This window comes from Callorhinus ursinus, unplaced genomic scaffold (genome assembly GCF_003265705.2).
Source record: "Callorhinus ursinus isolate GAN/ISIS: 27379988/994484 unplaced genomic scaffold, GSC_fseal_2.0 scaffold5, whole genome shotgun sequence".
Taxonomy (NCBI): domain Eukaryota; kingdom Metazoa; phylum Chordata; class Mammalia; order Carnivora; family Otariidae; genus Callorhinus; species Callorhinus ursinus.
Genome location: NW_027397067.1, coordinates 59335502 through 59349015, shown reverse-complemented (window position 1 = coordinate 59349015; position 13514 = coordinate 59335502). Strand labels below are relative to the sequence as shown.

The 13514-nt window shown below is 39.3% G+C and overlaps 1 protein-coding gene across 18 annotated transcripts in view; it reads left to right on the top strand.

The window, feature by feature from the left end:
- The window catches only part of TRPS1 (transcriptional repressor GATA binding 1), a 256423-nt gene extending 249661 nt beyond the window's left edge, over positions 1-6762 (top strand). For 14 of the 18 annotated variants that reach the window (XM_073893125.1, XM_073893130.1, XM_073893124.1 and 11 more), the window contains one exon: positions 82-6762. In XM_073893125.1, the coding sequence (XP_073749226.1) occupies positions 82-1143 (1062 nt within the window). In that variant the 3' untranslated portion in view covers positions 1144-6762. The remainder of the gene's footprint in view (positions 1-81) is intronic. The other 4 variants (XR_012378306.1, XR_012378304.1, XR_012378303.1 and 1 more) reach the window with 4 other exon arrangements.
- Positions 6763-13514: the final 6752 nt, after the last annotated feature.

Below are 13514 nucleotides of genomic sequence, written 5' to 3'. Positions count from 1 at the left end.
ATATTTGTGAGGAATTGTTAATGCACTTGGATGTATTTTCTCACGTTTCCCTTTTATGTATTGTGCGTGTGTTCTCTGCAGACTCCCAGGCCTTTGAACATCATTAAACAAAACAACGGTGAGCAGATTATTAGGAGAAGGACAAGAAAGCGCCTTAACCCAGAGGCACTGCAGGCTGAGCAGCTCAACAAACAGCAGAGGGGTGGCAGCGAGGAGCAGGTCAATGGAAGCCCCTTAGAGAGGAGGTCCGAGGATCACTTAACTGAAGGTCACCAGAGAGAAATCCCGCTCCCTAGCCTGAGTAAATACGAAGCCCAGGGTTCATTGACTAAAAGCCATTCTGCTCAGCAGCCGGTCCTGGTCAGCCAAACTCTGGATATTCACAAAAGGATGCAACCTTTGCACATTCAGATAAAAAGTCCTCAGGAAAGTACTGGAGACCCAGGAAACAGTTCATCCGTGTCAGAAGGGAAAGGAAGTTCTGAGAGAGGCAGTCCCATAGAAAAGTACATGAGACCTGCGAAACACCCGAACTATTCACCACCAGGCAGCCCCATTGAAAAGTACCAGTACCCCCTTTTCGGACTTCCCTTTGTACATAATGACTTCCAGAGTGAAGCTGATTGGTTGCGGTTCTGGAGTAAATATAAGCTCTCCGTCCCTGGGAATCCGCACTACTTGAGTCATGTGCCTGGCCTACCAAATCCTTGCCAAAACTATGTGCCTTATCCCACCTTCAATCTGCCTCCTCATTTTTCAGCTGTTGGATCAGACAATGACATTCCTCTAGATTTGGCGATCAAGCATTCCAGACCTGGGCCAACTGCAAACGGTGCCTCCAAGGAGAAAACGAAGGCACCATCAAATGTAAAAAGTGAAGGTCCCTTGAATGTAGTAAAAACAGAGAAAGTTGATAGAAGTACTCAAGATGAACTTTCAACAAAATGTGTGCACTGTGGCATTGTCTTTCTGGATGAAGTGATGTATGCTTTGCATATGAGTTGCCATGGTGACAGTGGACCTTTCCAGTGCAGCATATGCCAGCATCTTTGCACGGACAAATATGACTTCACAACTCATATCCAGAGGGGCCTGCATAGGAACAATGCACAAGTGGAAAAAAATGGAAAACCTAAAGAGTAAAACCTTAGCACTTAGCACAATTAAATAGAAATAGGTTTTCTTGATGGGAATTCAATAGCTTGTAATGTCTTATGAAGACCTATTAAAAAAATACTTCATAGAGCCTGCCTTATCCAACATGAAATTCCCTTCTTTTATTCTTTCTTTTGATGAGTAGGTTACCAAGATTAAAAAGTGAGACAAATGGTCAGTGAGAAGAAAAAAAAAAAAAGGAAGATGGTAAATAGTCATGTTTTAGAACCTAGTTAAGTCAAAAAACCATCTTGGCAAATGTGTACGGTGGAAATGGTCCATAAGAAGTATCACCAGACTCTCATTATTCTGTTTGTAAAGAAAGAGATCAAAGCTATCTAGAATTTGAAAGGGTTTACATATTATGATGCTAACACAGTTTTGGGCTGGCCATTGGTCCATTTGTTCATAAACCCAGCAGTTGTTGCCTAAAGTTAGAAGTATCACGAAATCCTAGGCAGATGAGGAGATATCAAATCTCCAGGGCAGTGAAAGGAAAATGGCGCCTCTTACCTCCTCTCATTGACCATGTTTCCCAGACCTAGAAATGCGAGCTGTGGTTAGGCTTGGGGAGAGAGCAGCAAGGAAAGTGACAGCCAGGGGCGCGGTGATTTTGGCCAGCCCTGCCTGTACATACACATGCACACCCTCTCTGATATTTTTGTCCTTTAGCTGTTCAAATACTCCTTTCAAAAGTAGTCCTTTTGTTTGCAATTTAGGTTCATTTTGTCCAAATATAGATGCATTTAAAAAAAAAAAAAAACCCAGTGTCCTCAGTGCTTACGTAGTCTTTTTTTTTTTTTTTTTTCTTAGCCAGATGTTTCTTTCTCGTATGTGATAAAGCGGTTTGGATTTGTCTTTTAAGCCTCCTCTTGGTCACCAATCTCACTTGGCACATTATAACTAAAGGGATTCCCCCTCCCTCAGTTCAAAAAGATTAGATGGATACAAAAGTTCAGACCATGGGCTGAATTTGTTTAGAATACATGGTATTTCTCCACAAGGTAACCTGCTGTATTATTTATTTTCTTTTGGTTAAGTAGAAGTTCCAAACTTTGTGGCCAGGCAGCGTCTAAGGTTACGTTACCACAGACTGACAGTCGGTATATGTACCAGTCACTCCCTTCATTAGATTTATACAGGTTTAGTTAAGTAGCATTAAATAGGATTCTTAGAAGTATATCTTCATAGTACTTTTAATACTTAAGGCTTTGTAAAACTATCCATGAAGGGAAAGCTCCTCAGCATAACTGCTCAGGGAAATAGGGCTACATAACTGAACATTAAGTAATTGGTTAAAGGTGCTGTTAGTCGAGCCTCAATGCTTGCTACAAGGATGTATGTACAAGGACTGACTTTAATAATTTGCATTATATTGTCCCAACCAGTAGTTTATTTTTTGCCACGGAGATGTAGAAGATATTACAAGCTACTGGATGCACTGTCAGATTAACTTATTTCATTAAAGAAGTTGGGAGAACAAATAGGAAAAAAAAACTTATTTTTCTAGTAAATATTAATGTATTACATTTCAAATAATGGTGCCTGACATATTGAATAATTATTTTCTACAGTGTACGTATGCAACAAAGATATTCCATCATGCATTAGAGTCAGTTCTGGCTCTGCCTAGCTGTTTACATTTGCAAATGTAGCAAACAAGGTAATGAAGCAACTATTTCTATTGCGGTAGATACCTTTTTTGTGTGTGTGTGTGTGCATTAAAGTTGTAAACGGTAACATGAAACAAATGGAAGTTCTTGATATAATGGTATGGAAAACAAGAAGGAAATGAAAATATTTTTATGCCTACTTAGGAAAAAAAAGGGTAGCACTATTCATTCCAAGTACTTCTTTTTTTTTTTTTTTAATTTTTAAGCTCTTAAGTCACATTGTTATGCTTAAAGTGATAAACATATATCCTCTTTTTATTGCTTTGTCTATGTTTCGGATGAAACATTTCAGAAATTATTTTGATAAGCGCTGCTGGCCCCCGCAGCACTGGTGTTTTTATTGCGTTCTGTAGCCGTGTTTGCACTCTGTTTTACCGAATTCCCAGTTGCTTTGTATTGTTTTGTTGTGTTTGGGTTTTGTTTCTTTTTCCCAGTGCCAGGTCTTTGTTCCTTAAAGTTGGATGGCAGGTAGAGTTCAAGCAGTTTGTGACTGTAGTAGTGAATGAAGTTAAAAATGTCTTTCTGATGTGTTGTCATTTCCATTCTTGCATTTTTGTTTTCATGTAAAAAAACAAAAACAAAAAACAAACAAAAAAACAAAAAAAAAAGGAGAGAAAGAGAGAAAAAAGAAATCAGGACTAAGCCTTCAGCTTCAGTTTCATTTTGAAAGGGCCCTATTCTGATCTCACCTGTCTAGCTCTTCTGTTCACATAAACTGAAATAAAGAGGTGGTATGAGGAGTTCTGACATGCAAATTATGTGATGCTGATTTATCTTTCTTAGGAATTTCGATGAGTGCATCTCAGAATGTACAGGCAAACTTGAGAGGTGGCCGTTAAAGATCTCAGAAAGAGAGGAGATGTCCCAAACAACAAAACAATATTTCATTTTCTTAGTAAAAAGACTAGTAACGAAGTGCACTGTGGCAATCCTTAAGCAACATTATACATGAACTGCTCAAATCAGCAAAATGCCAGAAGTTTGGTTAACTTGGGCAATATTACAGGTATGACTTTTTGGGCAAAACTACTCCATAAACAATTTCTCCAGTGTGTCAGACACAAATAGGTTGTTCCTTTTCGGCATGTATTCCTTTTTCTTTTTTCTTTTTTTTTTTTTATCTGATTTTTGTTTTCTCAGACAGATGTAGTAGTAACGATTAGCGTTGGAAAATACATATCACTATTCTTGGAATATTTATGGTCAGTCTACTTTCAGTAGAATATTCTTGGGTAGCATTGACACAATAGATCTTATTCCATATTCCTTTATTATTGATTATTTTATTTTCATTTTTGTTTTCATTGTTATACATGTTTTGATGGAGAAGAGGTTGGGCTTTTCTTAAAAGATGAAAATTTATTGTAACACTAAAATACCCTTTGCTTTTTGACCTACAAAAGCCTTTGTTCCAGCTCTCAAAATATATTATAAAAACGGTTGTTATTTTATCTGGCTTTAAGGTTTCCGAATGATTTTGCCTTAAATTGTGATTTTAAATGAGCTATTTAGGTACTTATCCTTTTTTTTAAGGACTTTCAAGATGATTTAGGAATTTCCCCTCTTGGAAAAGGCTTCCCCTATGATGAAAACTATATGCCAGCTAAAATTGTATACCATTGAAAAACTGTAAGTCTTTTGAAATTACTTGTCTCTATTCTGAATCAAGCTTTGAGTCAAACTTTAGGTCAGGACCGGCTCATGCATTCATTCTTCCTTTTCTTACTCTTTCTTTCTCCCTCCCTCACCCATATATTCATACTGTTGTTTGGGATAGAAAAATCATAACGAGCCAGCCCACCTTGGAAGGATGTGGATTGAGCGACACTACAGGACTCTAAGTGAATGAGGAAAGGATGGAGCTCTAAACCTTAACATGTTAACTCTGTAGTTCAAAAGGAAAAGAGTGTGCCCATTCTTTCTACATGACATATTGAGATGTTCTTTTAAAAAATCAACTTTTAAGATAGTGATGTTTTGTTCTAAACTGTTCTCTTTTAGTAAAGGTAGATTTTAGAAAACAAGCATGGGGATTCTTTTCTAAGGTAATATTAATGAGAAGAAGAAAAAAAAGTGATTATCTTTAACAGCTCTTTGTTGAAGCCTGTGGTAGCACATTATGTTTATGATTGCACATGTGCACATAATCTATTATGATCCAATGCAAATACAGCTCCAAAAATATTAAATGTATATATATTTTTAAATGCCTGAGGATATACATTTTTCTTAATAAATTGAAGAGTACCAATACTGCTATTAAAATACTTATTAGCCTTCTGCTGTGTGGCTGCAAAACATCACAAGGTGACCCGTCCTGAGACCTCTGAACTGCCTGCCTGTTTAGTTAGTGAACGTTAACCGCAACTCCAGAGTGGAGATATCTGTCATCCAGTGGTAGAAGCATGGAGGAAAGAAGCTGGTGGTCAGCTCCTGTGCTGTATGCCAGCCTTTTACCTAAAGTTTACATGAGGTCACAGTCTTTGGGTTGAGGGTCATGGCAAAAAAAAGAAAAAAAAATGCAAGGCATCTTTGGTAAGCAAGTAGGTGAGAGCTTGCTGGCCATCCCTAGATCACAGGAGAAAATGGTGGATTTGAAATTCAACCAGAATATGAAACTAAATATGCTAACCAAAGGTAGGTACTAGTAGGTGGAATTCTATCAGTAGGCAGCCGTAAATGAGAAGAGGATAGAAAGACATGCATTGGGACTTTGAAGGTCTGTGTTTTTTTTCCCAAAGAAAGACCCAGCCAAGGACAGAGGGATGGCTTCTTTGGAGAACACTTCCTTTTGGTTTTCCATCACTGTGTCATAGACAGCTGATTGACACATTCCTGATAGTGGTACAGTTGTTTAGAAATTGTCCACAACTATTTGCAGTAATTAGGACCTCTGGAAGATGCTAGGGCGGAAGTGTGTGAAGTCAGGGATGAAGAAAATGTGAAATTCAACATTGATCCACACATGGAAACCGGATAATGTATGCTCATTTGTTGTTCTCTTGAAAGGAAAGGTAGAGCTGTAAGCCTCACTCCGTCCTACACCAGAGAAAAGCAAGAGTAACTTTACGTGGAAGTAACGTTTAGCCTTCATCAGAGAAGATGGTCCTTCAAGACCCATAAGTCCCAAAACTGGATCCTGATTCTACCCCTGGTTGTTTTTCATTTTATGACCTGCAGTAAATCACTTTTTCTTTTCGTTCCTCAGGTTCCTCACCTGTAAAATGGAAAAAGTATATTAATAATAATAATAATAATAATAATAATAATGGTAATGTAGTACTTGTTTTGTAAAGCACTTTGAGATCCTTGGTTGAAAGGCACCATGGGAGTGCCAAGTATTATTATATGGCCAAGGGGCTTATTTAAACTCTCAGTTCCCAAGGGCCAGGAAAGGTTGGGGTCATTTTTGTTAAAGATGAGCTGTAAATATCATACTAGACAGCCTATAGTGTTGACTATGAAGAGGCAAAACTATTACAAGGCTGATAAAACGATAGTTTCTTAATGGCTACCAACAAGGCAAATATCACAATAAGAATTGCCAAATTCCTTAGGGCGGGCTATTTGACAACGTGGATAATTGGGGGGTGGGATGGGGTTGGGAAACATCTCAAAATGCCAATGTAAAATTAACTTACAGCAATATTCACCAGCAGAAAATGTCTTTCATATGGAATGATTTCATGTTGCTAAGAAAATATTCAATTTGTAGTCCTGATTTGAATATTAGAATGTTGGCTATAATAGTTCTGTTCTTACAACACATGGAATATTTTTTTTTGTTTTATTTAATTTTGTTTTCATAGTGCATGTTCATTTCTACTCACAAACATGTTCTTGGTGTATTTCTTATGCAAACAATCTTCAGGCAGCAAAGATGTCTGTTACATCTAAACTTGAATAATAAAGTTTTACCACCAGTTATATATAATGGCGTTGGTATGGTTTATATGGATTCATTTTCATCCACGTAGCAATAGGAAATACAGACCATTGTAACATATAGACAGGCTCTGATGAATTGAGATGGTGAAATCAAATCACCATTTTCAAAAATATGACTAAGATTGAAAAGGCCTGGATTCTCTCAACTTGTTTTGTTTTGCTTTTTTTTTTTCCTTTAACCAATCTCTTATTGATAGACCTTGTGTAAAAGAAAAAAAAATAACTAGTTTCTTGAGGAAGATTAACAATAAAAAAATGTTTATTTCAAAAAACATTTATTGAGTGTTAAGTATCGAGTGTTAAGTATTGGGTAATGATTATGTTACAATATGTAAAAAAACTCCTGCTTTTGAACCTTAACTTTGATTCAATTCAGTGTACCCACATATGATGTGAAGATCCTGGTAATAATCTCAAGAAGTTTATATTAATATATTACATCCCTCGTTTATTTGCTTAAATGAGATTAATCAGAGGAGGTTTCCTAAAGGATGGTTTTGAAAGAGGGACGAGGCAGGGGCCCCTGGGTGGCTCAGATGGCTGAGCGTCTGCCTCCGGTTCAGGTCATGGTCCCAGGGTCCTGGGATCGAGCCCCGCGTCGGGCTCCCTGCTCTGCGGGGAGCCTGCCTCTCTCTCTGTCTCTCTCTCTCTCTCTCTCTCTGACTCTCGTGAATAAATAGACAAAACATTTTTTTTTTTTAAATGAAAGAGGAACGAGGCAGAAGAAATGCAGGTATGAGAAGGACATGGGAAAATTCACCCAAGGGTTTGTAGCCAGAAAGAAAAACACTCAAAGAACAGGACTTCTTAAAGTATTTAACTAGCTAACTGCTTCAGAAAATTTGTTTTGAAAATTTCAAATTAATTAGTATCTACCCTCCTTACACAATCTTCGCTTCTGATTTTTATGAGCCTAAATTAACAAACCCCTTCATTTATTTATTTATTTATTTCCTAGCTCTTTCTCTTCTCCCTTATTTTGAAAACAGAGTAGAGACTTTCAGGGGCTTTCCTAATAGTGACAAGGTTTTTTCACAGCTGGAGCAACATTCTCTAGATAAGAGTGCGGTAGTAACAATGTGATTTCTTTATGTAGAACTTGATTCTCCTCCTGTCGGGACCACTTTTCAGATAAAGTCCAATATACTTTGTTCTCACCCAGAACTGTCGGGATCCCATGCAGAAAGAACTCTGTAACCATCAGCTATTTACCATTGTTTGAGGGGAAGGAAGAGCGAGTCAGCACTAGGAGCCCTCCCTCACCTTTTGGTCTCCCGTCTCTGTGAGGGTAGAGCGGGGGCCAGAGACTCCGTTGCACAAAGGATGCAGGCAAGTAGCCTGTGTGGATGAGCCAGCCGGGTGGAGACCTTGGGAACCCGAGGGCTGTATCAAGGTAGCCTTTCCTCAGCCCTGAGAGCACTGCCAAGCCAACTTGGGTTGCAGATTTTCAGTTTTCAAGAAAAAACTGGACAAAGGGAATTTGATGTGAAATCTCCTAATTTTTAATGTTAGTGACTGGCTTTTTTTTTTTTTTTTTAATATTGCAAGCCAAGCAAAACACTTGTTCAGAATAAATTCCACCCCGAGACAGGCAGTGTGTGACCCCTGGAGCTTGAACGATAGTGAACTCTGGTGACTGGCAGGGAGGAAATGGGGCAAAGCGCTGAGGTTAGCTGTGGTTCCCCTGGGTTTTGTCTCAGGTCCCAGTGCACCTCCAGCTCTGCCAGGAAACCCGAAAGCACCGTGGCAGCAGCACCTGCCTGATTTCTTTCAGAGCCAAATTTGCTTAAGACGAAAAACATTTGCACAGAAGACAAACAAGCCTTCGTTCTTGAGCATACTGCTAATTAGCTTGTACTTTTGTTCTCTGTCTTTGTAACCCCAAGTACCATTTTTCTGTTTTTTTAACACGCTGGGATGAACAAAGAAATTTCAAAAACGATTAAAAGTTGCTAAAGTTAATGGCCGGCAACGTCCAAGATGTCCTTGTGTCCCTCTCCATGTCACATTTTTGAGTGGAAGTAACAGCGATGGAAAAGCAGAGCATAACAGTTGATGAGAAAGGAGGGGCTTTTTCATGTTATAGTTGATGGTTCTAATGAATAATTTCAGGAATTTCTTTGAATAAAAGTAAGCAATTTTTACAATGAAATTTTATGGCTACTTTTATAATGCTGTCCTCCAGTATGTTTAGGATGTCAGTAATATGGAAGTCACCTTCCCTGAATGTTAAAGTATTGATACAGAATATATTACATGACATAACAACCAGTTCTCCGAACCTTTGTGCAATAACAGCAACAGAACATGTAACAAATACTAATCTTTTCCTTCAGGTAAGCAGGAGAGCCTGGGATAGCAAGTGAGATTAGCAGGAAAATATCATAGAAATTCTTTAAATTATTTTAAATAATAATAGGTGAATTTCCAAATTAAAACTGCAGAAGCACTCAACTGTAAGCGATTTCCCAGGAATATTTATGAACTCAAACCCCACAAATACATCACAGACTTCTCAGAACCTGCACCACCTCTCACATGAAAGCAGTGTCTGCCTGCCTCATGTTTACACATGAGTCAGTTTTTAGAGTTAGTTTATTCTACAACCAATGGTGTTTTCTTCAGACCTTAAATCTCCTTAGGTATTTTCTTTCTACATAGCACATACTACCCAATGAATTAATGTATCTGAAAAAGCATAAATGCACCAGTTAGTTTACAACAATCAATTTGATATCATCATGATGGCTCATTTCCTATGATTTTATTTTTTACAGTTGCCTTGGTGATATTTTTTCTTTTTTTTTTTTTAAAGATTTTATTTATTTGACAGAGAGACACAGCGAGAGAGGGAACACAAGCAGGGGGAGTGGGAGAGGGAGAAACCAGCTTCCCGCCAAGCAGGGAGCCCGATGCGGGGCTCGATCCCAGGACCCTGGGATCGTGACCCGAGCCGAAGGCAGACACGTAACGACTGAGCCACCCAGGCGCCCCTGATTTTTTTTTTCTATAGCAAAATTTTCCTTGCTGTTATTTTTTGGTGGTGGTGGTGCTGACTGTGTGGTACAAACCCAGGCTTCACGTGTTCAGTCAACAAATATCAATTAAGTATTTATTAGTTATCAGGCACTATTCCAAGCATTTGGACTGCATCAGTGTAAAAAAGCTGACCAAAACTCCTGTCTGTGTGGAAGGGACACAGACAATAAAAATACACACACAATAAACAAATATATAAGTAGCATTTCATGTTGGAAGGTGATGCACGAACTGGAGAAGAAAAGCAGAGTTCAAGGCAGTAGAGCGGATGGATGCCGTATTCGTTAGGCTACCCAATGGTACAGCCCTCAGCTGAGCCTAGACCTAAAGGAGGAGTGGTGAAAGCGAACAGCTCATGCAAAGGCCCCAAGGGGAGAGGGTATATCCGATAAGTTGGAGGAAGCGCAGGGCAGCCAGTGTGGCTGAGGCAGGGAAACCAGAGGGAGAATATTTAGAAACTCACTCAGAGATGAAAGTACTGAGGTAAGAGGAGATCAGATCAGTTAGGACATTGTAGGCCACTCTGGCTGCTATGACTTTTATTCTGTCTGAAGCAGGGAGGTATTTTAGTGTTTCGAGCAGGGGATTGCTATTTGATGTATGTTTAAATGGGACCATTCTCTTCTATGCAATAAATCATAGCAGATGAGCATATAAGGATGGAAGCAAGGAAACCAGGTTGGAAGCTAATTTAGTCATCTCTGCAAGAGAGAACAGGAGCAGAAAGGCAGTTAAAATTCCAGAAATCTTCTTAGAAGGAGAATAAACTAGATGGCCTGGATGCAGGGTGAGAGAGAAAGAGAAGAGTGAAGAATTAATCCAAGATTTTTGGTCCGAGCAAACTGGAAAAATGGACTCGATGGATCGGGTTTGGAGTGGGGAGGAAAAGAACTTAAATTTGGGACAAGCTACGTTTTAGGGTCCAAAGGTCAAGTAGACTGTCATATCTAGGCGTTGAAGTCAGGCGTTAGCCTGAGCATCTAGACAGTATTTAAAACCATAAGACTGGCTGAGATAACTTAGGGAGGGAACAGAGGTGGAAATACACCCAGTATTTGAAGTCAGGGCAATGAGGAGACACAAGCGACAGAAACTGAGGAGGAAGCCACCCATGAGGTAGAAGGAAAATGAGAGTGAGGTATCTTGGAAGCCGCAGAAAACAGAAATGTATCACGAAGCAGGGAGCCATTGACCGAAGGAGATACTGCTGATAGGTCAAGGGGGGGAATGCTCACTCGTTTTGGCAGTGTGAAGGTCACCAGCAGGGTGGGCTGTATACTTTTCGGGGCCCAGAGCAAACTGAACCTGCAAGCCCCCTTGTTCAGAAATTTCCAGTTTCAGGACGGTAGCATCGGAGCTTCCAATGAAGCTCAGGACCTGCCCGGGTGGCGTGCCCCTGGTCGGTGGCACACTGACGAAAGCAGTTGATTGAAGAGATTGGATGGGAAAGTCTGAGGGAGTACATTAAAGAGAAGAGAAGAGAGGTTTGCAGAACAGTATACAATCGGGGGAGCTTTGCTTTAACGGGGATTGGAAAAAGGAATGAGAGCTGGCAAGAGATGTTGAATCAATAGAAAGTTGTTTTAGCATGGGAGAAATAAAAACATGTTCCTTTGCCAAGGAGGATGATGCAGTGAGGAGGGCTTTATTCATCTTCCAAAACAGAGGGGAAAAGAGCCAGAGTGATGTTCGTTGTAGGTGAGTGAGTGAAAGGAGATAGGCTCTCATGCCCAAATGGAGAGGATGACTTTGGAAAAGAAACGAGCCGTTCACGTTCACAGTCGCAGTTGGCAAAGCAGACTCTAGTAGACACAGATGTGGGGAACGTATGGCTGCGATAGTCCCCGAAAGCTGTATTTTTTTTTTTGACGAAATGTTTCTCTGGTGGCACTCCTGTTCTGCTTATTACTCCATTCAGAACTCCAAAGCATTTCATTCAGAAACAAGGCTGCGTGTACATTAAAGAAGCCAATATGGTTTCATTCTATCCCAATGGCATGTGGATATTTGGATAAAGTCAGAAAACTGTCACTTAACTAATATGGTTTCACTCTATCCCAATGGCATGTGGATATTTGGATAAAGTCAGAAAACTGTCACTTAACTGAAAATAGTATTTGAATCTCACTTTAAAAAATCGCTCCTAAAAATCTGCCCCAACATATTCATCTTGTTTAGTTCAAAATGTTATTTCTCATTTTCTTAATTCTGTTTTTTAAAAGACAGCGTGCATTTTGTTATGCTAACAAGGAAACACCACAGGAAGTTATGGCCTTCTTAGTTTCTCTTAATACCATTTCCTGAGGATACACCCGATAAAATGCAGGGTTTTACCAAGTTTTCCTTATGACTGCAATTGATTTTTTGAGTGAGTTAATTCATGTTTGCTGAGTACTGATTCTGGACTCAGAACGGCGCACGAGCAGTAACAGACACAAAAGAGAGTTCAAGTCTGGTATATACTCTTGATTTTTCCACAAATGTCCAGCCGATTCAGTTATAAGGTGGCTTAATTATAAGTTTTTTTTTCACTTGGGAGCATTTTCTGAACCTTTCCTTATTGCATTTCACTTCGTGATGTGTTTTAGTACCCTTGACAAAAAGTCTTCCCATTATTTCAATAAAATTTTATTGAAATTTTAGGAGACACTCTTCTGTTATTCCCACTATGACTTTTAAATATGAGATCATATACTCAGCAGAAAGGCTTTGGTATTTGCTAACAGTGCAACTTATAGTTACTTCTTCCTTAACAGTGTTAACTTCTAAGAAAGCACTAAGGGACCGGTATCTTACCTTAGACATCTAATAAAGTAAAAATCAAAACTGGAAAACCCAAATAAAATGAAGAACAATGACCCACAGAAGTTTTAGAGAATGAAATTGGTTTGGTTTTGCCAATACATGGTTCTTTAACTTGTAAGCCAGCAATCAGCCAGTGCTGTCTTATCAGTGACTTTTCTTTGTCAGCCCCAGCTGTCTTTGCTCTGTATCCAGCTATCACACTTCCCACCTGCATGCAAGCAAGCATTCAGGTAAGGCAAGGTGCCTCACAGGCGATAGCAAATGTTTACCACCACTGACAGTCACAGAATAGACTGCCTGATACCCTTACATTACTGACCCATGATGTTCGCTGAGACTTTAGTATTCTCAAGTGCAATGGAGCATCTTTTTTTCTGGCCCTAATTTCCCAGACAGTATCATATTTAAAGACTGCAGGGAAGCTTTTCTTGATATCTTTGGTTGAAGTTGTCTGCCGCAAAAGCATGGGGCAGCCTTTCTCATTTGACACCTTTGTGTCTTTGGCCATCTGCTGTCCTTCCAAGCCCTATTCCCTTACTAGCATCTTATTGTCCAAAAGGAAATGGATTGGCCTTTGCTTTTGAAGATGTAAAAAAGTGAGATTTCTCTTTGCCATTTTAAACATTATTTCATGAACCTGAAGTTTGATACAACTTCCAGGCACATTTCTTTCGATTCAAATCCATGGCCTTAACACCTTAACAGACTCTGAGTAGACATACTTGCATTTCAATTAACTAAGTTTAAAGATGAACACATCATTCGAACAAGGCCCACTCCTGAATGTCTCTTTCCCAGACTGTGCTCACATGCATGAGAGTACTGAAGTCACTAAAACTTCCTCCCTTTAGCCTTCCTGCCCCAACCACTTTAACCTCAAAAACAAACTCTAAA